Source organism: Rissa tridactyla, chromosome 4, assembly GCF_028500815.1.
Source record: "Rissa tridactyla isolate bRisTri1 chromosome 4, bRisTri1.patW.cur.20221130, whole genome shotgun sequence".
Lineage (NCBI taxonomy): Eukaryota > Metazoa > Chordata > Aves > Charadriiformes > Laridae > Rissa > Rissa tridactyla.
This window is the reverse complement of record NC_071469.1, coordinates 15,328,920-15,353,857: the sequence shown is the minus strand read 5'-3', so window position 1 is coordinate 15,353,857 and position 24,938 is coordinate 15,328,920. Positions and strand designations below refer to the sequence as shown.

The following is a 24,938-nucleotide window of genomic DNA, read 5'->3' as shown; positions in this document are numbered from 1 at the left end:
CATGGTATCCCATAGTTTAATCTAACTATAAGACAGTGTTGCTATAGTTCCAAATATTTTATGTATTTGGAAAAAAAGAATACATTAGAGAAGAATAAAGACTATGGAATATGTATGAAAAGAGTCCATATTTAATCAACATTTATAGGTGCAAATGTCTTACTATTATAAAACCTACTTTTGAAATGACCTTTTATTCTTAAATGATCTCATGCCAACCACAGGTACAGCCATATTTGTGGTTTCCCCCAGATACTGAATGATGTTCTGTAGTGGGGTCAAGCGCTCTCGTGACATTTAACCATTGGAAACGAAAGAAAACATTTGTGGTGTGAAACAACAGCACATACTTGACCCTCCAAAGCATATCCATTTATAAATGGATAAAAGTGACTATTTAAAGTTGTTTTATAAGGGAACCACTGTGCCCACTGAAAACCCCTAATTTACTGTTTGAAAAAGCAAATGATGTGTGGGTACAAGAACATGCATTTTTAAAAAACATCTGTGGTGTTCCTTGTGTTGCATTTGATCTTAGTGGTAAAACAACAAAACCAAGTTTTAGAGGGACATTGCTGCCATCCTATTTTTAATTCACCATTATGTGTTAAAATAACCATTAGTTTGAAGTGAACAATCACAGCCTTGCTTTCAATGGTTGCTCAGGTATTTCTTTTAAACCAGTTTATAATTTTACAGTTTGTTTTGCGTAAGGAGTGCAGCCCTAGATGTAGATTAGGCAGCTGGTAGTGACTCAGTCACATTCCTTTTCTGCTCCCTATTTGCTGTGGAGAAGAGGATGAACGAATGAGAGAAAGTGTTGTTTCACCCTCTTCTCTGATCTCCTTGTCTACCTGGCAAGCTGCATCAAACAACTGGTTCTTTGGGTCAGCCGGGACTCTCGATTCTGCCGTCTGCCTTCTTTCATGCTTGCAGAAGTTGGCACGAGGTCGTGATTTGAGAGTGCTACTACAAGGTGTGTTCCCACCCATCCTTGTTTCCCCACTCCAGCAAAGAAAGGCAATGACACTCAACCCCTTTTTGTTTAATTAATCTTTTTCTTTTTAATACCCTTTGACCTTAAGCATAATTATAGCTTATAAATAGCTTATAAATATTTGTAAGCGTCAAAATGCACTTGCCTGTATGGAACTCTCCAAAGGTTATAAAATATGAGAAGTTGATTGGATCTCAAGCAAAACAAATCAGGGGTAAAATGTGTTTTTGAGGCATGAGAGTTTTTCAGAATGTATTTTTAAGCAATCTGAACGTAAACAGATTAGTTGGAGGCAACTTCAGTAAAGATAGCTTTCTTGATCCATCTACAAGCATTTTGTCAAAGAAAGCTGAACTATGACTAATACTGTGAGTGGTATGAATTATTAGGTGATGAATTTTAAAAGTAGTGTCCAGATGTAAATAGTGAAAGCATCCAAAATATTACTCAGCAGCTGCAAGAGCTATAGGAAAAGCTGACATGACAAATTTAGTCATTTCTTAATCACTTTCGTTAGGCGGTATTGTCAGTTCCAAGAGGCAAAATTTTCATCTTGATTTACGCCTATAATAGAAATGGCTGAAAACTGAAAAGTTCTCAAAACTGTTTACTTACAAAACACCTTTTAGGTCATTTTGGAAGCTTCCTATGACCTAGCAATAATGTTCTTTACACATGGGAGTTCAAAAAAATACACTTCTAGACAGATTGTATCAACAAAGCGATTTTTTCCACCTAAAAAAGTGACCTTAATCTGTGCAAGTGCTAAAAACTGGCTCAAATGTATTATTTACAGCTATATCAAATTTTATTAATTAATTACCTTTGGTTTAAATAAAATTGTTAAAGCAGAAAGTAGAGGTTGATATGAATTCTATTCTGCAGTAGCTTTCAGATAAAAGAAGCAGTGACCCAACTCATTAGCCCTTTGATTTAATATATTGACACTTGGGTACGAATAATTCCGTTTAGTGGCTTTTGCTTCCCAGGGATCAATTTAATTAGTTATAAAATGTGACTTCATGTCAGGAGCCAGAAGAAATGCTGACGTTAAATAAAGTCATACGCAATTTAAACAATAAAGCTATCGATGCCTGGTTAAAAGTTAATGATGCACAAAAAATGGCTTAATAGAGACAACCTCAGCAATGAAAGTGATGGTAGGAAAATTAAGCTAAGTGGATGAATGAGAAATGGTGATGTTGTTGGATTGTTAAAACAAATTCATGGATGGCCTGATGGTTCATTTCATAGTACTGTATGTTTCTGATTTAAATACATGTTTGAGGGTAACCCTGTACTTTCATATTAGGAGTGACAAGAAGTGGTCTGAACCCTTTCTCCTTTAGATTCTAGAAAAGGACAGACAATTTACCTGTGCATATTCATCTTTGATGTATCCCCCTGGGGTATCTTGGGATGACCCAGTGCTAGCTGTAATGACCTCCTATTATAATATTACAAGTACTAATATTTGCACAGTTGGTTGAGACCCCAGTCAGGATCAGTGTTGTCTTATGCTAGGCGCTGTTTATATACTGTACAAATAAGAAGGGACAGTTTGGGCCCTGAAGAGGGGTAGAAGGCCAACGTTAAAGCACCATATCCTTTCAAAACCCGTTTAATGCTGTAGATATAGTGTACTTGTGTTATCTAAGCAGAGTAAGAAGGCTTAGTGAAGAAAATAGCAACCTGTAAAACTGTTGGAGGTACAATTTGTCCTTCACTTTTCCTTCTGTTGCTCCATATGAACACACAGTTGCACCAGAGCCCTTCAAGGATTATGGTTTCATTGTTTTCACGTTTCTTAGCTTGCTTCGAGCACGGCAAGATAAAAACCATGCCAGATGTCTTAAATAATAACCTGTGAATCCATATTCAGATATTGGGCCAAATTAAAAGAAAATAAAATTACTGTGTTTTTATGAGTAGCATACAAGGATTTTTCAAGTCATGGTGGGCCATTTCTATTTCAGTAAAAGAGTGCGCAGATTTAATAGTGAATTGATGTGGTCACCTCGTTTAGAGATGTACAGACATTTAGCTGAATATGCTGAATAGATGCTAGGTCAAAACAAAATACAGAGAAATGTGATTCCTTAGCTTAAAAATGTGTGTTAATCAAATGGTATCTTGACATAGAGATTACGATTAAAAGTAACACAAAAAGCTTTTTATTTGCTTGTAATTTATCATTGTTCAGATGAGACTGGAGTTAGTCCACCTGTGAGGAAAAAAACCTGCTATCAGAATGACCCGATGTTGAGCTATGTTATGTTTTCATTTGTATTATCCTTTCGGGGGCTGATGGATTGTGATTAGGAAGACCAATCGTGAAAAGGGACAGCAGTAAATTAGGCAGTTAGATAATAATTTTTAACAATTGTACAGAATCGGGCTCGCCTATAGACTCCTGGAAAGCTTGAAGCTGAGCAGCAGGCAGCAGTTATTACCTGCTAAAAGCATTAACAGTAGCTACGGTAACTTGCCGAGGGATAGAGGGGATATGCCTTAGAATAAAACCTCTGTGTGTCAGAGGGATTTTCAGACTGTACAAGAGTTATGTTTTTTTTACTAATGTTAGGCAAACTGTTTTGTCTTTGCATTGACTTTACATTGGCCGCAGCCTACACAGAGGGAACTGCTGGAAAAAAGGGGTGCATTAATACTTTCTACTGTGTGCGGGCCAGCCAGTAGTTAGAGAGGGGGCCCATGTTTTCTTAGGGCTCAGATGGCAAAGCTAAGTATTCAGCCTACGGCAGGAAAAAAGTGCCTTTTTTGTTTTCTGGCTGGAGAGTCCAAGCATTCCCAAAGGAACACAATGAATGGCCCATTTTGTCTGACACTGTTTCGTAGACATAGAATTCTTGTTTTTTCATAATTATTCTTGCCCGTCACTGGGTGTGCACATGACATTTGAGCGTGTTTTAAAGTCTTAACACACTCATGTGCCTGCAATAAAGTTACTCATAACAATCCAGGCTTTCTGCAGACAACAGAGCAGGGTCTGTTGTTTTCACAAGTCACAGCAGCTGGGAGGCAATTGTGAAGACAACAGCTTAATCTAGCTGGAAAATACAGGAAGAAGAGAATATACACTCAATTTCCTTCCATATTATTGCAAACAATGCAGAGGGCTTTTTTTGTTGTGGCTTTTTCTTTTCTTTGCTCTGGGTGGTCTGACTGAAAATGTGAGTGGCATAAAATACACTAGTAGTACTTTGAATTTTCAACTTGTTGCATTTCGGTATTTATGCTGCTGTGCCGAAATCTGTTAAAGGGTGAGGATATTAATCTACATAAGCACTTTAAAAATCGTACAATAACAGCCTTATTTTGACCTCATCTACACAGTGTTTACACTGGTGTTGGTTTACAACATATGTTGCAGTTGCTTCTGAGTTACGCTGGTATAAATGAAACTGGAATCAGGAACTTGGAGAAAATCTGATTGCTGAAAACTTCCATTTGAAACAACATTAGTTAAATCAAAAATAAAGCTAGGCAGTCTTAGATGTTTGAAAGTTGTATTTTAGCTTCTGTGTAAAAGGACAAGGGCACTCAGTAATTTGTTTCTTTATTGCGTGCTTCTGAATCTGTAGATTAATCATATTTGTAAATGCTTCATTTATTTCAGAAGCACATTTACAAACAAAGCATGCAATAAATTAACATGCAAACTCAGTTAAAAAGCATCGTAAGTAGGCAGAGATCAGACAGTTTTTACCCTAGCTATATTTTCTGGTGAAGTTTTGGGAAATATTAGGGAGCTGTTTTTTTTTTTTTCCAAGATGCAATGGTTGAAAACTGAAGAGGAACATCTACTTCAGTTATTATGTCAACACTAGAACGAGTAAAATGCAAATTAACATAAATTCGAGAGGTGGGGGTAGCTTAGCAGTCGCCGTTAGTTGTGGTTTCAGTGAGGGTAGATGTTCCTTTTAAAGAAAATGTGATATTTATCCAATTGCAGTAAAGGTACCTTCCTTTCCTGCTCTTGGGAATGCTACATACAGCAGATTTCCAGTAACCATGGCAGACAACTCAGATGGGAAAGATTTTTATTATGCATAGCACAGAGGTTATAGCAGAGACTGGTAACAGCAAAAGCCAGTCAGACAGTGAGTATGGAAAACGAATGAGTGATTTGAACACGGTCCAGACCTCCAGGAGAGAGAATTGAGATCAGGTTGACGTATGCTGAAAAAATACAATATGAATGCTGACATGACTTAGATGTACCCTCTGCTGTTTGCAACAGAGCTGCAAACAGTACAGTACCACATGCACCAGCCGATTCTGGGGCAGTCGTATCGGGGATGCACATACTGTTGGAAATGCAGTGGGTTTTACTCTATCCAGCCACAAAATAAAGCAGATGATAGATAGATAGCAATATCACCTAGACATCCGATCTATTTAAAAAAGCAGGGATATGGACTTCAGGGTCTAAGCATTAAATCAGTTAGGCACGCTACTGACCTAACAGTAAGCAAAATCTCTTCCTCTGTTTTCCATAAAATGCAATACCACATTTCTCCCCTCCATTTGCCTTAAAAATACAATACCAATGTGGTTCAAAATAAATGTACAGATTAGTTGGTCTGTGCACCTCACTTTAATCCCGTTCTTCCTCATATTGCAGAAACCCTATATTGGTATCGTATTTTCTTGTATTTTCTTTTGTTGCAATTTTGGAGTTAGACTGACTTTCACAGTGAAAAAAAGAAAAAAGCAACATAAAAATTCTTTTGAAAAATGCATCTAAACTGCAATGGAGTATTACATCCAGAAAACTCTTATTTACCTGAAAAGACAGTGGAGGCAGGCATGTACTAACAAAACAGGGAGTTTAGGGAGGAGCATTGTTTACTCTGAAGACCCTTGAGTGCACTAGGAGGGCTTTAGAAAAGCATGGGTTTAATGTGTTTCAGCTGCATGTGTCTATCTTAAAAAAACAGGTGTTTGTGGGTGTCCTTATCTCCCCGATATGATGCTGTTTTTATGTCTAGGATTTTATTGTACTTGTGACAATGACCTTCCTCAAGCCAAGAAAGCCAAGTGTACTTCGCTATGGTCTGCTTCCTCATGGTGGAAGTTTATTGACAACTTTTGGCCATGACTTTACTGGTATCAGTGGCCAAGGATGGAGAATTTACTGCCAGAGAACTACCTTGTATACACAAAAAATACTCTCCAAAAGAGATGAAGTGAGAGTGAATGCTAGGAGTTTTGCAAGGAGACTGAAGGTGAGGAGTGAAAAGATTAAGTGAAGGAGAAAAAAAATGATTTGATAAATAGAAGAGACAGAAAGAAATCCAGGAATAACAGATGTGAGTGATAGAGTGATTTCCAAATGACTTTTTTTTGTTACTCAAGTTGTCTACCTCTATGATTAGCCCAGGTGGCTTACCGCCTTCTTCACTCAGCAGTGAACCTGTTAAATGTATCATGCTCAAAGTACGTCTTTACATAGATAGAGGTGGTCTTCCCGGAGCAGGCATTTAAGAAATACAGGTTTTGTGTGTCCAAAAAAGTAATTCAAATGCTGAGCATCCAGGAGTGCAGCAAGCAAGTTGTATAGCCAGATGGGTCTAATAACACTGAAATCCCAAGTGAGGGATTTGGAAAACAAGAGGAAAGCATACTCTACATATATATATATATATATATATATACACACACCTGTGTGTGTGTGTATATATGTGTATTTTTAAAATTATTTATACCAAATAAATGTATATGTGTATCCAAATATGTATTATACACATATATACACAGATCTGTATGTCATGTACATGTGTATATATGTAGAATATGCTTTTCTCTTTTCAATATAAAATATATAAGCATATTTTACATAAGCATATGTACAAAATACATTTATGTATTTTTATATATAGAGAAAGAGACATTCACTTTCTCTTTAAGAAAATGTCTAATAGGAAAGTTTCCGCTGGTTAAGATGTGTGACTTTATAAGGGCATGTACTACACACTAACTTCCGTAGTGCATACCTTTTAAGAGTAATCTCCTAGTGAGTAAACAAATTTCCACAAAGGTACCTTCAGTATACTTAAACATTGTCCACATGGGGATGTAGTGCAGAACAACCAAGGTGCTACAAATACGTATAGTGAAATATTGTGCAGTTGTGTCCTATGTAGTTGAACCCTAAAACAGAGCTTCAGAATGGAGCGCAGTGGCTTTCAGGTAAACAGAAACATAAGACTTCCAACGGAGCTATTGAAAGAAGCTTTCTGTTTTCTCCTTTGATTTTGGAAGTCTATTTGGATAGGCATTTTTGCAGAGTTCCTTCTCTTGTTTTCTTATTACCTGCCCAAATGATCAAAATTTTGACAAGGGTAACTTCTTTCTGGATCTGGCTGTCACTAGGGCACGCCATTGCGGCTCACAGTTCTGCAAGAAATTATTATGTTAGACTGATACGTTGGACTCTGTACCAACAAGTCAGCCCTCATTCTTATTCTTAATTTTTATTTTTTTTCCTTTCTCTGTGTCTCTTTCATTCCTATTCCAATGTATGTGAAAAGTGTCAGCAGTAACTAGTTCCTACTTTGGAAAAAAAGTAGCGCTTCAGCTGCTCCTGCAAATTCTTTCACCCTCTGAGCAGTGATTAATATACAGGTTTAAGAAGAATTTTTAAACAAAACCTGGAAAAAAAGGAAAAAAGCAAATATGCAGGCTAATGGTGTACCCTGAGGTGAGCAAAATGCATTTTTTTAACAAGCCAAGCATAGCAAAAAAGCTATTCTACAGTGAAATTAATAATTACCAAAAAGATTTGCTAGCATTATTGTTGTATCCTTTATGAGAATACAGCTAACGTGTTTAAAAAACATGGGAAGTGTGAATCAAAGCCCAAAGATTCAAACTGGTCTCTAATTTTTAATGTGAATTCTATTCATGTGCCCCTGGTGCATAGACTGAAATACAGTCTGTGGATAACAACTGTCTTTAGACTTGTGCCACTTAACGTGAAAATTTTATCTGTTCCTCTGATAGTATGGATTTCTGATTTTCTTTACCATTCGGCTTTAACAAAGCTTTAAGGTAAGAGGGCATCTCAGTGCCACATGCAGTAGGTGCCTGGCTATAATACATGATTTCAGCCCCAAATATTTTCTGAAGGCAAGGTTTGTTTATTAACTGAACCCCATGCTGAGATTCAATCAATCTAATACAGGCTGAGTTTGAAGTTGAACATTCAAACGTATGCCCATACATCTTGGGCATATATCTTACATAATGATGTTGGCCCCAGACATCTTTCTGGGTTTGTTTATGTCTGTTATGGATTCCCCTCATTATCCATGCTGTTTGAGGGATTCCCTATGGATTCAGCCAGTTTATTGCATACTTTTTTAATTTTATGCCAAACTGAATGTTCTGAGTGGCAGCTCGTATGGTAGCTCTGTGCAGCTTCCTCTCAAATCCGTAGCTGAATGCTGTGATTAAGGTTAAATAAACTAATACGCAAACTAACATGCTGCAAAAGGGTATGTAAGAGAATGCCTCAGGAGAGGCAAGAGGGTTATAGAAGTAACGTGAATGAAAAAACATTAAGATGTTGACTGCTCTTCCTGTTTCTTTTCCTTTTAATTATGGTTAACCATTAGAGCAACAATTCTACGATTTACAAGATCTTCCTTATTGAGCATCGATAGTAATAACACTGGGAAAACTCATTTATTAAGTTTCATTTGAGTGAAGGGATGTTTTAATATGCCAGTCGCTAAGCACATCTGTGTGCGCACACAACTCCCAGTAACATTAATTGGATCAGCCGGAGAACAGAGCCTTAAATATAGAAAGCAGAGATTGGTATGGGCCATGCTCTGTTCTCGGGAGTGTGTCCTGCTCCACTGAAGTAAGTGGCATTTTTGAGGCTCTCCTCCTGAGAGACAAACGTTGCCCTTCTCATATGCAGCGTATAGTACCCATTCGGTTCGTCTAGCAGAATTTACTAGGAGTAATATATGGCCAGAAGAAACTAGAGCTAAAAGACAGGTTTTTCTTATAAACCCTTTGCATTATGAAAAAGGTTGTTTTCAATCTGAAAACTCAGATTTATAAACACTTAATTCATCAGTTCCCCGTGCCTTTCATTTGAAATAAACAGCCAGCAATATTATTTTAAAATAAGGCAGAAGGTGTAACAAAAATGAAGTAATGTTTTGAGAAATATGTGATTGATGATTAAAAAACAGAGAGAGAAGGGGTGGGGGGTGTCAGTCCAGCGTTCATTAGTCTGGCAAAACTTCTATTTGAGCGTGCATTAAGTCAGGAAGACCAGACAGTGTGTCTGGAAAATTATTCTCTCTTCGAGAAGTAGTCTCTCAGAAATATTCCCTTCTTTCTTAAATCTGAAGGCATCCTTTGAATGACTTAGTTATTTTATATCTATTGATGCTAGAGAAAACAAAAGAAACTTTAAAAGCTGGAAACATAAACATCATTGAACCACCCACTTTAAAAAAAAAGGGGGGGGGGAGGGAGAGAGCAAAAGAAAAGAAAGAAATCACAGTGGATGTTTTCCAGGAGGGAACATGCTACGCTGTGTAAAGGGGGCTAGTGTAACAAGAAGTCATCTATTCTTGATTTCTTTAGACAGCTAGAGCTTTGTGCCTTGTCTAGTTTCTACGTTTTAAGAGCTTGTTCTGTGTAGCAGAAATAATACAATAAATGGGTTTAACCACATTTGTCTCAGCTAGACAGTCTGCTTTGTCAAAGATTGCTGGTACAACATAAACAAATTATGTGTTTGTAGTGCTTTTCAATGAAAGCCTATCTAACAGAGCGGAGATTGTGTTTCGGCAGCTGTAGATTTAATCTCCTACCTGTCAGTTAAAGCAGGCATTTCCTGAGCAGATAAGGCCTGGCTGCAGAGGGGGAGCAGCCACAGCTGGACAAAGGGCCATTGTTATTGCCCCGTAATTCTATGTAGATTTGCCCGTGTGTTTCATCACACCAGCTCCGGCACATTGCGGTTTCAGAGGAGCCGGCCCTTCGCTGCAGGTTCGGCAGGCAGAGAGAAAGGGAGTTGCAGCACAGCTTTGGGCTATCGATTCCCACTGATTGTCATGAGCAACTGAAGAAAATATCCCAACTTTGAGAGCAGCATCACTCGAACATGAGTGTGATCATAAGATTCAAGGCAAGGATCTATTCGCAAGCTTTAAATAACACTGGAGTTCTGACAAATTGGGGAAAGCCAGAAAATGGGACGATTGGCATTCCTTCTTGAATATCAGGATCCTCTGCAGAAAAGGCAGCACAACAGTGTGGATTTATGTCTGAAGTACAGGTGTTGCTGGAATTTTAACACCCAAACTCAGATAAGAAACACCTAATGCTCATTTTAAATAGGAGTTTCCCGGTTTTCTGCCTTATTTTACCTTTTTAGTGATTTTGTTCTTTCAAAATGTTTATGTAGATGAATCATGAATGCTGTAGAAAGTTGAGGAGCCAATATAACTGATTTGAGCCAGACACAGTTGGCGTAGGAAGGAAGCAGGCTGTGTGTGTGTTGCTGGAAGTTTGGAAACTCTGTTGCTTACTCCCAAATCTGCAATAATTACTGTATACCTAGCAGTGGCAATCACCTCAGTCATACTGTGCAAACACACCGGTTTCTTGGAGCCTTTTCTGAGTAAAGATGGTCAGATTGTGTCAAAATCTGAGGCATCCTAGGAAGAGATGGAACAAATTAATTTTTGCATGCAATCAGTATTCTGATTTGACTTTGATCTCTAGACACAGGAGTTTTCTGTATTAAACTAGTTCCCCACATAATTGCCTTTGATAACCTTTTGTGTTTCAAACTAGACACTCCATAAACATCACATGATTTCTGGAAATTATCTAGGTTACTATTCTGCATTAAATCTCTTTCAAAAACATACAGAAGCAAGAATATTCCCTTTAGATGCGAGCACCTCCTTAGACCTACCCTCTTGAATATTATCCATTTAGGCTTGAGGAAAAATATCAACACTTGTCTCTATAAGAAAGAAGAGGAAATTCACAGAGGAGTAAATACCTGAAGAAATCAGCCACAGGACTGGGTGGGATGGGAAACACATCTCCTTTTTGCAGCTGTGACTCACCTCCACCCTTGTATGCTGCCAAGTGTTCGAGGGCTAAACTGTGTAGCAATGGCACGTGCCTCCTCAAAAGCCACCTCATCCTGATTTTTCACAGAGCATGTCCCTCGTTAGCCATAGCTCTGCGTTTTGGGTAGCTCTTTATGCAGTTGTGTGGTAAAGGTGTAAAGGTTACGAGCAGCATATTACAATGGCATTGTTTTCTATCCACTATGCATTGTCACTTCTCCAACTGGAAAAGAAATCAAGGCCTCTTTAAACATCCTCCTGTGTAAGCCACAGTTGTAGTACTGTCTTCTGGATGGGTCTTTGAACTTGAATTAATTAATAATGGTAAAGTATTCAAAAGCTCTTAAGTGCATATATACTTACAATACAATACAGTTACAAATCTTGGAATATCAGTGAAAATATCTTTTCTGTAGCGAAGTAAATTGCACTACTCCTGTTAGCATCAGTGACCCCTGGACTTCAGATATATTCTCTATTTGTTTAGTAGAAACCCCCCAACCTGTTCTTTTATTGTACCTTTTTTATGTCTATCGAGCAGAAGGATTTTGATCAGAGGCATTGAAAGATGTTTCTGTTTTCACTCCCACTTCTGCTGGAGCTGTTCTTTAAAGTGAAAGACAATCCTTCCTTTAGCAATCTTCAGCGTTGTGGCATTAAATGATTTTTTCTACTGTACATTGCAAGCCCTTCTATTGAGGGAATTAGTTTCATGTTAATAACTAGTGATGGCTACTACTGAAAAAAAAGAACTCTGTCTTGAAAGGATGTGGGGGTAAAACTCTGCTTGAAAGCACCAATATGAAATGCAAATTTTAAAGCGTCTCTTGCTCTAAATTTTTCCATCAACAGGAAATTTCAATGTACTCCAAAAATCTTGCACATTTTGATATCGCCATGAAAACATAAGCTAATAAGGGATTTCTGACATAATTTATATTTAGATTTGAGCTGTAGTAATGGAGCTTTCGTATATAAAATATCAACAAGTATCATTAGGCTGCAATATTTTTCTTATTTTGGCACGAATAAGACAAGGTGCAAATGAGAAACATACATCTTCACTAGTCTTTGGAAATATCTGAAATAATTGACTTGCTCAGTCTTCTGTGATGGCTTGGTGACCACTAACTGTGACAATTTGCATAATAGTCAACTCTTCACTTCTGTAGAGATAACTGTTTGTATCTGATTAAAATTAGGACTGTTTTAGTTCTCTTGACTTTTCCAGAAGTTGCAGAAATAGAGATTTGCTGTTACGCTTTAACCAAACAAATGCACACATGGGGATAACAATATGCTGAGTTTATGCAGATTTTACAACACAAATCTGAATAAAATACCCACTAATAGACCCTTAAGGAGTAATAAACACACATGAATTTTCCTTAGTTGCACTTTAAAGTGATTTTAACATACTACTAGACCTTAACAATAATATTTAATTGACAAGATTATGCATTTGTATGGATTGAAAAGGTGGTAGATCTCTAATTCCAAATGAACTATAAATTCACTTTTGCATAACATGTTTTATTTATTTCTGTATAGCAGAGATGTTCTCCATCCCTCCTAGTGAGAGTTTCTTAAAATACAGACAATTTAAATAGATTTAATTACCATTTATCATACTCTTAACTTCATGAGATCATCTTTAGTTGAATTCGGTATTTCCAGGTAGTCAAGGAGATAGATAAAAACAGGGCAATACAATAAGAAGCTAATAGAAATGAAATGAGAACTAGTGTTTAAAACTATTCTGTTTTCAATGTGGTTGGTAGTATTTTTCTGTTGCTCCCTTCTTTATTTCCAAAGTAGATGGAATTTAAGTTTAGTTCATTTAAAGTTTCAAAGTAATGAGGAAGAAATAGTAAAAAATAAGGATGCTCTGTTTTGCTCTGTGATCACGGCTGCAAGTTCCACATCAACGTTGTGGCCACTGTGGTAGACTAAAATCTCCGAATCATGCTGAACTATTGGACAAATGGAAAAAACGATAGGGGAAAAGAAAGAAAACAGCAGTTACAATCCATATAGAAATTCAGTAGTGGGCTACATATTTGTCATAGTACTTCCCGTATGAAATGCTCTCACTGTGCAAGTCTATGGTATCTTTTTTACAGTTTATTTGCCAACACTTCCCCTGGGATCTCATTGGCAGACATTTTCTTTGTGGCTCATGTACTTTCACTGAGAGGAAATATTTTTCAATTAGACTGTAGATAATTAGATGGCAGATAAATTAGGACATAATATACCTCCCTATGTAGATACAGCTCCAGTGATGCTATATTGCTAACAGGAGCAGAAGGTGGTCTCTGAATAATTTTCAATGTGGGAGCTATGTCAACACCATTTTCAGTCTTAGCTACGATGCAGGGCTTGAGTGATCACTTTTGGTTTGTTGGAGCCCACCTTTCTTCAGTTGCCATTCCTCCTCACACAGAGTCACAGGTGCTTCCCCGGGATTATTTGTGCTAGAGGGGATTTCTCTCTTAAGCGTTTGGGTCCACTCACGTATTTTCTTTACATTAGAGGATGTTAGGCATTGTTGGTGCATTAATTCAAAGCCTCGAGGGTTCATCAGTTACATTTCTGAGTTCAGAACAAAAGGCCCAGCCACCCAGCCACTGGCACACAAAGTCGGCAGATCCTTTACAACTGAACCGGTCAGTTAACCCAACCTTACAGTTGTTTTGCTCCATCAGAATAGCACAAATAAAGCAGCTAGACCATTCAATTATAATCAAAGAGACCTCTTTATTTTTTCAGTACAATTCTTCTGCAGTTTTTCTAAATAGATCTTTTTTGAGACCAGAAAAGGGCTCAGTCATGGCATGAATTCATTACAATATTTGCAGAGCTGGGGAGGAGATTCGGGCCAAAACCTGCAAAAATCTTAGCCCATAGCTGCTTTAAAGCATTTAAGTGATCCTACTGACTTTCACATATATAAGTTTTCATACAAGTCCCTACTTCTTTATGCAACATGGTGTTTGCTTTCTTGCAGTCACCAAATTGACCTAATCGAAATAAAATTCAAGTTAACAAAACTTTTCATATTTCTTCTCTTACAGAGAACAACTAAACTCAATAGTAGTTATTGAAATAAATAAAATTCCAATGGTAGTATAAAAATAATAGTGCTATGTATTGTATACAGACTATTTAAAATGCAGACTAGGTAAATACATACAATATGTAGGGTATTTAAAAACTTGCATGAGTAGTACCAGAGGCACAAACTCTGCTTTCAGCGCCATTAAGATTTTTAAAATGAGTCAACCTAAAATGTAACCTGTTGAGCTGTCAGTTATAGCCATTATGTTGTATCATATTTTGAGCATTCTGAAAATTTTTACTTGATATGCTGCCATTAGCTGGGAAACTCTTCTATTACACTGTACTTTTTGAATGAGAGAGTAGAAAAACTCAAACACATTTTTACTATGGAAATTAAAAGCTTAATGGCATGTTAAATTTGTAGTCTGGCTATACCAATTATTCAGTAAGTTAAAAAAATCTTAGGTAGAAATTCAAGTTTAAACTATGAAAAAGACTGGTTTGTCAGCTAACAGGTAGTCTGTTACATTCAATACAAATCTTAAGATTTCTACAAGTTGAGAACAGGGTCCAGAGATTTTATTGGTGGAAGTGGGGGGCAATGGTTATAAATAGTTACGTTGGATTTTTCTAGGCAATTAGAGCATATTTAGCCTATCACACTGTTTTATACTAGTGCTGGTTGTAACAAAAAAAGAAAACTTTAAGGAAGGGTTAAAATATTATAAAGATTGTTATTACTATCTCTCAAAAAGATGGCACTTGATTCTCCCTTTTACTGAAGTAAACTGTGCAACAGAGACGCAACTTCTCAGGTTTGATCTTGAAAAGTTTGCAGGGAATTCAGCTGCCATTATGGGGTGGGATTTACCTGTGATCCTCGCAGTTAAGCAGAAATCCTTTTTGCTTGCACTGTTGCCATCCTTTTCTCTGAATGCCTTTACTTCTCTAGCTGCAATGTTAGTTGTTGTAGAGGCAGCTTTGGTTTTTAAAGACAGAACTCTTCTTATTCCTTATTCTCACTAAATGTGCTGTGTTCCTTATCCAAAAGAGGCAGATTGTTTTAATTCAAGGCATTATTTTTATATAACATATCACTTTGGCTTCCATTTTCCATGCACAACACTAACCATCAATGACTTTTTAACAAGGAGGATTGTCCAGCCAATTTCTTAGATTAGCATTCACACGACTGTGGGACAAAGCACTGCAGATTTGCCCAGCTTATCAAATGGGCCACCAGCTTTTATTATTTCAGGGAGAATCAAATTGGAAGTTGCTTCTTGAACTAATCAGGGCTGATTTGCTCTAAAGTTGCTTCCTGACTTAGATGTCAGGCAAGGAAGTGCTGTAATCAGTTCCCAAGGGCTGTCAGAGTTGTGACGGGATATTAAAGGAATGGTACGCTACCTTTTAAGAGTTCCCTAATCTTAGTGTCTTCTCATGTTTAACACAGTTAAACTTGAGCTTGTTGCATAGAAACAAAGATTAATTTTTGTGAGGTAGCTTTAGAGAAGAGATGATTTTACTCAAGGTTGCAGAACTGAATTTTGGAAAGAATATACTCAGCTTTCCTCCAGGGTTTGTACAGTTCAGTTAAAGGTGTAGACTGGCAGAATTGTTCAAAACCAAACATTTACTACCCGTCACACAAAAAAATAAATAATCTTCATGAAAGAGAAAATGAGTCCCCCTGAGTGTCACTGTTTGCATATTAGCCCATAGTACGGGCTCTGCCAAGTTACTCTCTGACTGACTGCTGCAGATGCTCTTTCTCAAGTATTCTGAGTGAGATCTTTAGTGCAAGTCTTCGGGGACAAACAATAGCACCTGTTCCTCACAAGATAGCAGCCCAGTTAGTCCATTCATGTATCTTTAATGAAGCTCTGGGGCAGATGGCAAAAAATGGCATCATCAACAACTTAGCACAGAGGAGACAAAAGGGGAAAGCGCTGATCCAACAATACGCTATTTTTACGAATGAGAAGAGACAGAGTCAGAATGTTTCTCGGGCATCTGCTACGGTCTTGGTTTTCAGAAAGACCTGAGGAACATCTCAGCAATTAAAATTTCTGGGCATGTAGCCGATTTTATGAAGTACACCAATCAACCCCTCCTCCCAATTTCTCCCCCCTCAGTAAAATCAAAATAATAATAATAAAAGCCTCAGGAAAAAAAAATTGTTAAAAATCAAGGTGTCTACTGCTTTTTGGCATTCGTTTTACATCTTTAATAATTCAGTGATCAATGATACTTGTACGTTCTCTTCGTTTTTAATGCTTATTTATGCTTTTCAGTTGACCTGTGCTGAAAATTGACGCCAATGTATATGATAATTGAGTGAAACCAACAGTTACCTAGGAATAGTATTTAATATGTGCCAGAGGGAAGACCCATGGGAGGGAATGGTTGCCATTCAGTATGGGCTTTTTTCACTCTGTATAACTCTCTTAAGTGTAAACTCAAACTTACACTTTAAATGTAAGGCACTTTAGCCAAACTTACATTGATTTATATAGGCTGAGGACCTGATCCAGCATTCAGAGTAGTATTTAAAGGAAGAATTATAGATAGCCAGAACATGCAATAGTAATTCTCCACATTTACAGAACTGCTTTTATTTGCAAGTTTTTTAAAAATATCTTTTTGGATATAGTGGTGTGGATCCAGCTCTACAGGATTGCATTGGGAAATAACCATTGTAAGATTTTGTTATTATATGTTTCAAATGATATTTATGACACTACGTTGTGAAGTATTGCTATGGGTACTTAGGTAACATCACTCTAATCACAGGACTCACTCTGATCTCTTCTGCGTCCTGTGAGGTTGCATTTGTGTCTTGTGCCTTTGCAACTCCATGGAAATACTTTCTGTGTGTGGTGATTGAAAAGGATATTTCTTAAGCCTTGGGTCCACTTGATTGTACTATAGTTGGGAACTACTGAAAATTATTGTGAATTGCGTTGTGTTGAATCCCTTTCAGTATATCCTATAGTTGTTTCTGTCAGACAAAGCCTGTGGTTTTCATTTGCTGTACTCCTGTACAGCCAGTGTAAAGGAACGCCACACAGCAAAACTAGCATCATTTTATCAGAGGTAAATGCCTGTGCTGGGCACATGGGGATCAACTCCAATCTAACCAAGTTTAACTCATATCCTAAAATGCACAGCCAGGCTTACCTCAGCTAAAATGAGAGAAATAGCTGCTCAAAGCTACTTTCTTTCACGCCCCAGTGCCATAGCAGTAATTGCACAAAGACCTTTTTATTATAAGTTGATTTTCCTGAGAAATGGATTCAAAAAAATACTGTAAAGTGTTTATTTTTCGCTTGACCTTTATTAACCTACATCTTAGGGCTTTCCCAAGAGAAGAGTTGTTGGTAAATTAACCCTCATAGACACACACGGTAGCATTTCTGCACTGCATCAATGGTTGTGAAAGTAATGGGGATATGACAAGAAAATTTGGCACTATTTAAACAATGTCATAGGTCAACATATGGGATTTGACCAAAAAAGTTTTTTAGGAATTAAATGAAAAAAAAATTGCTTGAAGTGTACTTTAACTTTTTTAATAGTATTTAATGCCACCGATTTATGGTAGGATGAGAACAATTTTTTTTTTTTCTGCTTAAAAACCCAGTTTCTTCCTACATTTACTAGCTTTGATCTATAAACCATTATATGTTTGCTTAACTACTAATCAGAAAAATCATAGTCAAACCCTTGGGTACTTCTGGGGTTAAGGAACGATGGATAAAAACCTTGTGATCCTACCCACTGTCTCTGAAACACATGTAGCATGCACTAAGGAACTAGGAAATTAACGTGTGGATTTAACAGACACGATTCTACCACATCTCCTGTTTTCTATATGTTGAATACAAATGCTGGTATAAGGTGAAGGATTTTTTGCTTTTGCATGTTTGTGCTTTTTGATACATTTATTAAGGTCAAATTAAATTTGATATAGTAGGTTTTATTCTGAAATGGTCTCTGAATATAGCTCCATAATTACCAAGCTACATGATAGTGCATAAAGCTATAAAACTGCTTAGACAGACATGCAATTTATATGTTATAGTGAGGTGTGTATGGCAAAGGATGTTAGTTTAATTGGGAGCCAAGATGTTTGAGCCTTAAATCTTAAGACCCGGGGTGTTGTCTAGAAGACTATTTAATACTGTGGTGAGATTTTGAAATAACATACCTGAGTTGTTGGTATATATGTGAACAATACAATATTGTAAGATCTCAGAATTAAAATTGCCCTAAGGATAGTAAAATTTGAACATCAAAGTAGCTACTGCAGCGTTAGGTTACTTCTAAAATGCTTGTCACTCTGCTGTCTGTGACCAAAGATGAGAAAACTTGTGAAAAATTAATAGAAATATGTAGTGCTCTTCTTTTTAAAGAACTTATGGTATACTAGAAAGGTTTTGTACATTTTTTTACCTTGTGCCAGGACAGGGAATATTAATCAAGAAAAAAAAAAAAAAGAGAACCGGGAAGAAGTGGGGAAACGTGCAGTTCATTGAGACTGTTACACCTTTGACACTGAGGGAAAACAATGTTAGTGAGGGCTTTGATGTGATAATGTGAAATTGGCAGGGATTACATTAAGGCGAAGGTTCTGTGGGACTGTGTGAACACAAGAACACTATCAGTACTGGAGAAATACCTGTCAAGACAAATTTGTGCTATTTCTGATCAGAGGCTCTCTTCTGTTTAGCAGGTTCAGGGTCACATGCCTCCGCTCATGATCCCAATTTTTCCACACGACCAGCGGACGCTGGCAGCGGCTGCTGCAGCCCAGCAGGGATTCCTCTTCCCCCCAGGAATAACTTACAAGCCAGGTAAGCTGAAAGGGATGTGAAGCTGTTTGACATTTTAAGATACTAACTGTAGCTTCTTGTGTGATCTGTCTCATATTGATGATGTTACACAACAGGTGTAGCTGGTTGGAAATAATGTGAAGTTTTGCAGCTAACTCCAGTTGAAAAAAACCCTTCTGGTTTGAAGGAGGTGGATGAAACATTGGGTATTGAACATCATGGGGTTTTTCACCTTTATTTCCCACAAAATCATGTGCTCTAAACATATTGGCCCACTTGCATAATGATTTGCATCTGGTCTGCCCTGTGTCATTATACAAAGGCTATGTATCTTTAATTAATTCTGTTATCTTCTGTGTACTTGTCTTTTGTGCCAAAATTCTTACTCTTAATTAGTGATAAAAGTCAGAGGAAGTATAATTTAATTAGCAGGCTTCAAATGGGCAACTTTTTGTTTGATTTCAATCTGAATAATAAAACGTTTCAGTAGTTCAGTCCCAGTCATCATTCAGACATGTAACAAACAGGTCACATAACCTTGCAGTGAAATATGTTTTGAGATGATTTAGCATATGTTATGATTTCTTTCTTTTTTCCTCCGAGTTTACAGGACTCCTGGGGAATTCAATTAGGGATATAATGGTTTGAAGCTACTTTCAGAGCCTCCTTGTAAACAGGGCTTTAAATGTTTAAAGACACGTTGCCAAAGGAATTCAATGTAGGAAGATAGTTAAGTAAATAAAAGTCAACCTTATTTTCATTTGTACATTCTTTGTAAGTGACCTCAGACCAGAAGCAGCAACCTTATTTTGCTCATTAATAGTATTCCCTGTCAAGCTGCCTTTAGCATATTAACCTGATAACTAATAACTACAAAACATTAATACCGGTTTCTTTTTGACATTAAATATGAAATGTACAAAGTAAAGCATTGATCCTTCTCCCACTGATGTTAGTGGTGGTTTTGCTGTTGACTGCAGCGGGAGCAGGGTCAAATCCAAAGTAAAGCCTCATAACAGATGATGTAAACAGCATACTGATTAAAAGCCAGGTTGAACCTAAAATCTTTTCTAGCAAGTTTACTTAATATTAGATGAAGTGAGGCCAAGCAGGATTTCAGCAAGCATTTCCGTTTGTCCCACTTCCTTCTGTCTCTTTAGTCTAGAGACGTTCCTCTTTAAACACAGAATTTTTGTCCAGTTATTATTTTATTTTCAGGTTTAAAAATCCCAAAGTTCTCCAATTTGACAAACTGGCATGCTGTAAGCAGGAACTGGTTAGTGAGCTCTGAAAGACAGCTAGCTCTAGATGGCACAGGGTGGTGGTTATTCACACATATCACCACCTCACAACAGCTGGGGACCAAAGCGAAGAATATTTTGTCTGCAAAGACATAAGAGTTGCCAGTTGTGGAAATTGTCTATGACACCCTGGCTAATACCTTTCTTCTCACAGACAAGAGAAAGCATGTGCTTTAGTTTCCTTGCTTTTTCCATTTTAATCTGAGATGCTTTCTGAATAGTGACTATTAATGATTAAGCTGTTGGTTGTGCCTCCCCCTGAAAGGTGATGTGTCAAATCACATCATGTTGATTTTGGCTCTGTGGGCTACTTGGTACCATAATAACTCAGGAAGAAGAATATCAGCATGATTTCCTGCACAAGAACAGATTTCTGCACTTATTCTAATGTGTTCCTTCAGTACCTACCCTAACACTTTATTGAGCTTATACTGCTTTACCTGTGATCCTATTGACGTCATAGCAGTAGGTGATATGCTTTAGGGCATTTTTTTACTTGCTGGAATGCAGTGTAGTCAGAAATTGAGGCCTAGATATCTCAGAACACAGCTAAGCTGTTTGCTAGTATGTTAGTGGTTTATATCCAGCTGATGCTAGTAAAGATCAGAAGTCAGAATGATATGATTATACCCAGTGGCTTGCAAGAAATGAAGATATTTTTAATGTATTTCTCAAATTGTATAGTATGTGTGGCAATGGTAGCTGCGCAGGTTAGTAATTTCTGTTGGAGAGACATCATAATAAAAAACCCACCATAACTACACTTGGTATTGATTAATTCCTATTTTTGGCACTCTCGGCACAGTAGTTAAGGAATTAATGAAACTGGAGATTAAGCTACGCTCTTTCATAGAGAGGGTTCTTCAAAGTCATTTCTGAGGAATATTTATGAACTTGACTGCTACTACCTGTACTTTTCTACCTTTGTGAGAAATGAAACTTTCACCTCTAGAACTGTCAGTTTAGACTTGCTCATACTTCTGAGGAAAGATAGGAGATGGACTAACCCTTTAGATACTTACCGTTTTCTTTTTGGTTGCCTGATTAGTTTCTATTTAATTTTACTCTAGTTTGAAGTAGGCAAGACTGTGTTTTGACTCTGCCAGTTTTCTTTACATTCAGAACATACAGTGAGAGGGATTTCAATAACAGGAGCTGTGGGAAGTGAGTACTTTTGAAACTGACTGTGTCATTTAGGGAATGTCAAATGTTGTGTGCACAGTCACTTAATTTGCCTTGCCCGCAAAATGGGCTAGATATAAGCCAGCTCTGACTTCGAAGCACCATATCAGTGTTAGTGTGACAGTGCAGCCAAGATGAGAAGTCCTGCCTTGGTCTACAAGTGGGGGTATAATTATGTGCACATGTCCCTGCAGCTATATCTTCATGGGCTAAGTGGGAACCAATTTCATGGCTGTTTAGGTCAATGCCCAGATAGCAGTTACCGAGTACTGTTGCAAATCTGCACTTAACCTCTACGCCTTGAAGGAAGAAAATGGTCGTCTTATAACAAACTACACTAGGTCGTCTTATAACAAACTACACTAGGTCATGCCCTCAATGGAATGACCACTAGAAGAGACAGGAATTTACTAGGTTCTGAGGCCCTTCCAGCACGTGCCTGAGTTTCTCCTGAACTCCTGAGCTCAGAAAGTTATTATGAATAGAAAACTTGAGGAACTGCTGATATACAGCTATGATTTTTATTAAAGCTTGACAGGACAGAGTTTCCTACTGCCTGGCAGGATGAGATGCCACATGAGGTGGCTGTAACCCTTCCCCCCCGATATTTTGGAGCTCCAGGAAGCGAAACAGGCCAAAGTTAGCAAGTACTGATGACAAGTAATAATTACATTAGAAAAAAAATCCCCAAAGTCCCATGCTTCCTTATGTATCTCAAAGTCATGTAATATAATTTTCCGGCATGGTAAGTACTAATTGAGAAATCAGAGCTGCATAGACCACCTAATTAATTTTTTATACATATTTCAGTATTTATACTGTATACCGGATTAATTAAAACTTTAGGGCGCTGTGCATCTCAAATGACTGTTGTGACTATTGACCTGCAGGCGCTTGACGAGCCTCGTAGAGTACCTGGTTGTGGGGGTTGCCACTTATTCCAGTGGGAAGCTGAGAGCGGCAGCTGTTAGGAAGCTAATACTTGCCCAGAGATGCTACACAGTTAATGTAATTATTTTGCATTCTAAGAGCAGCAAAGCAACTGCGCTGTCTTTCTGACTGTGACCACCATACTTACTACTTGGAACCAGTGGGTAACATAAGTACCATTATACCTCCTCTCCCAGTGCGAGTTTCCCTTCAGTTAATCAACCGCATGCATCCGGGAAAAGTTAGTGGATTGGAGTATCATTGAATGTGAGTAACTTGTCCCCATTAGTGCCCTGGGTCAAGAGGAGAAGACAGTGAGTGGGGGTAAGGAGGAAGACAATTCCCTCCTCCATCTTGCAGTGCCTAAAGTATTACTTCCTTCAAGTTTTGTGGCTAAGAGGGAGCAGGGAAGAGGATGATGGCAGAGTAAAGGTACAGAGTAATGCTGGACAGGAGCCAGGCCCTACTTTGAGCAGAGCTCAAACAGAGCTACAGTTTGCACTGAGCAGAGAGTGGGAGGGCTGCTCTCCACGCTGGCTGCATATCAGCAATCCATGTGTCTTCAAAATGAATGATCACTTTGCTCAATAGTCTTCTGAAAATATTTTGTATTATATCAGTTCTTTACCAGATGTGGGGAGCATCTCTGAAAAAGATTATGGAAAATAGAGACATTGAGGTATGGCAATTGTAAACCTCTATTTAAAAGGGTTTGTAGAGTGATAAGCTGCAGCGTATTTTCAGAACATTTCTTCGTATTTCATACAGAAAGTATATAAAGACCATGATTAGAGTGGCTAAGAAACAACTTCTGTCTGCCTACCTAGGTCATTCTGTTTTATACACAAAAATAATGTAGAAGAGATTTTGCTATGCTGGCAATACAATGAAATGTGAAAATGGAGACTGTTTTCCTGGCATGGTGGCAAAAATAGTGAGAAATGTAGCTAATGTTTTGACCTGGTTCTGGTCCTACTTGCGTTGGGGCAAATCAACAGTAACTCCTTTGAAATAAATGAAAATAAAATCAGGTAAAGCACGACAAACAAAACTGTCAGGCTTATTGTCATCCAACTGGACATCAGAACATTCCAATACTGTGACATATTTGTCATCAAACTGATTAAACTCATTGATTACAGTAGCTATTCCACGTAACTAACTCCATGTTAGATCTGCTGGATTTCACCGATGCCCATCATTGCAGTTTCCATGTGGAACAGGCCTTTCAGAAAACTTTCCTAAAGGTGTAAGGTGGTTTAAATTTTACATAGCACAGTCCTCTATTTTCAGTAGGCTGCTGTTCCTCTTGGCAGGTGAGAAAAGAAAGCATACATCAAATCAACTGTGTACTGAGTTGGCCATGTATCTTAGCATGGCAGAGGTGCTGCATGAGTTTGGTTCTAATGGAAATTCCCCAGGACTGAGTTAAAGTCTGTCACGTGTTCCCTGTTGGGTTTTACTCATTGAAACAAGGAATCCGTAACTTCAGGATTTGTTGTAGCAATCCATATGTGCCTCACTCCTAAATGTTGAGGTAAGAGCTGGAAGTGGTAACAGGCAGCTGAATATTTTCAACTGGGCTTTGCACTGAAGTTCTTTACCCGCAGACAGACGGTTGTTGGGGCAACTGGTTCTGCTGCAACATGAGGATGGCAATAAGGCAGTGTTGTGGCAAACCCTGCTTAGAACACGGGCAGAACTGAGGTAGTGTCATCGGACAGGGAAGATGCTCCAAAGCGTTTGCCATAGCCAGTTACCACTGTTAACATCTTCCTCAATCCTGATGCCTCTACACAAGCAAAATGCATGCCCTGTGTGGGAATGTTGCAGGAGCAGGCATCTGTATCCTTGCTGTATCCCAACAACAGCCTGAGGAGAGATGTTCATTATGCCTGCGAGGGCAGGGCCCTGGAATTTGTGATCTCTTACATCTCTTCCAACTCCATTTCCTGTTATTCTGTGATTCCACATGGAGAGTGTGCAAGTGGCAGTTTGAGATCCATGTGTGAAAAGACAGATTTTACGTTACAATCCCCAAATGGGGAAACCATTGTCAAGCTGAAAACTTTGTAAGTCAGATGAGGAGAGTCAGCTTGTGTCTTACAATTGTGTTTTAGGAAAGACAGGTAATAAAACAACACCCTCCCCCTACCCTGGGTCTCGCAAGAGCCAGACATCCTTCCTTCCTCACAGCTCACAAGGCCTTGATCTGGAAAGTAAGTCCATACATCCTATAAATAAAGTCCACTAAGCTTCATCACTTCATCCAAGAGAAAAAGAAAAAATTACATTATTTCTATATAGAATAGCACGGTACAGTTGCTCACTGCTTTTATTCATTTGGAAATGTTGCTCAACCTGACAAATGAAACAGAAGTCTGGCATACTTTTCCATGGCGTGTAAACACCAATTTATATATAAACAACAGCAGCCAAATGTAAATAGACAATCAGCACAGCAAGGCGATTGAAGAGATCAGTTTGCAAA

The 24,938-nt window shown here is 38.0% G+C and overlaps 1 protein-coding gene across 11 annotated transcripts in view; it reads left to right on the top strand.

Moving 5' to 3' along the window:
• The window catches only part of SOX6 (SRY-box transcription factor 6), a 378,055-nt gene that overhangs the window by 256,393 nt on the left and 96,724 nt on the right, over window positions 1–24,938 (top strand). For 9 of the 11 annotated variants that reach the window (XM_054200766.1, XM_054200763.1, XM_054200768.1 and 6 more), the window contains one exon: window positions 18,932–19,055. In XM_054200766.1, the coding sequence (XP_054056741.1) occupies window positions 18,932–19,055 (124 nt within the window). The remainder of the gene's footprint in view (window positions 1–18,931; window positions 19,056–24,938) is intronic. The other 2 variants (XM_054200760.1, XM_054200758.1) reach the window with 1 other exon arrangement.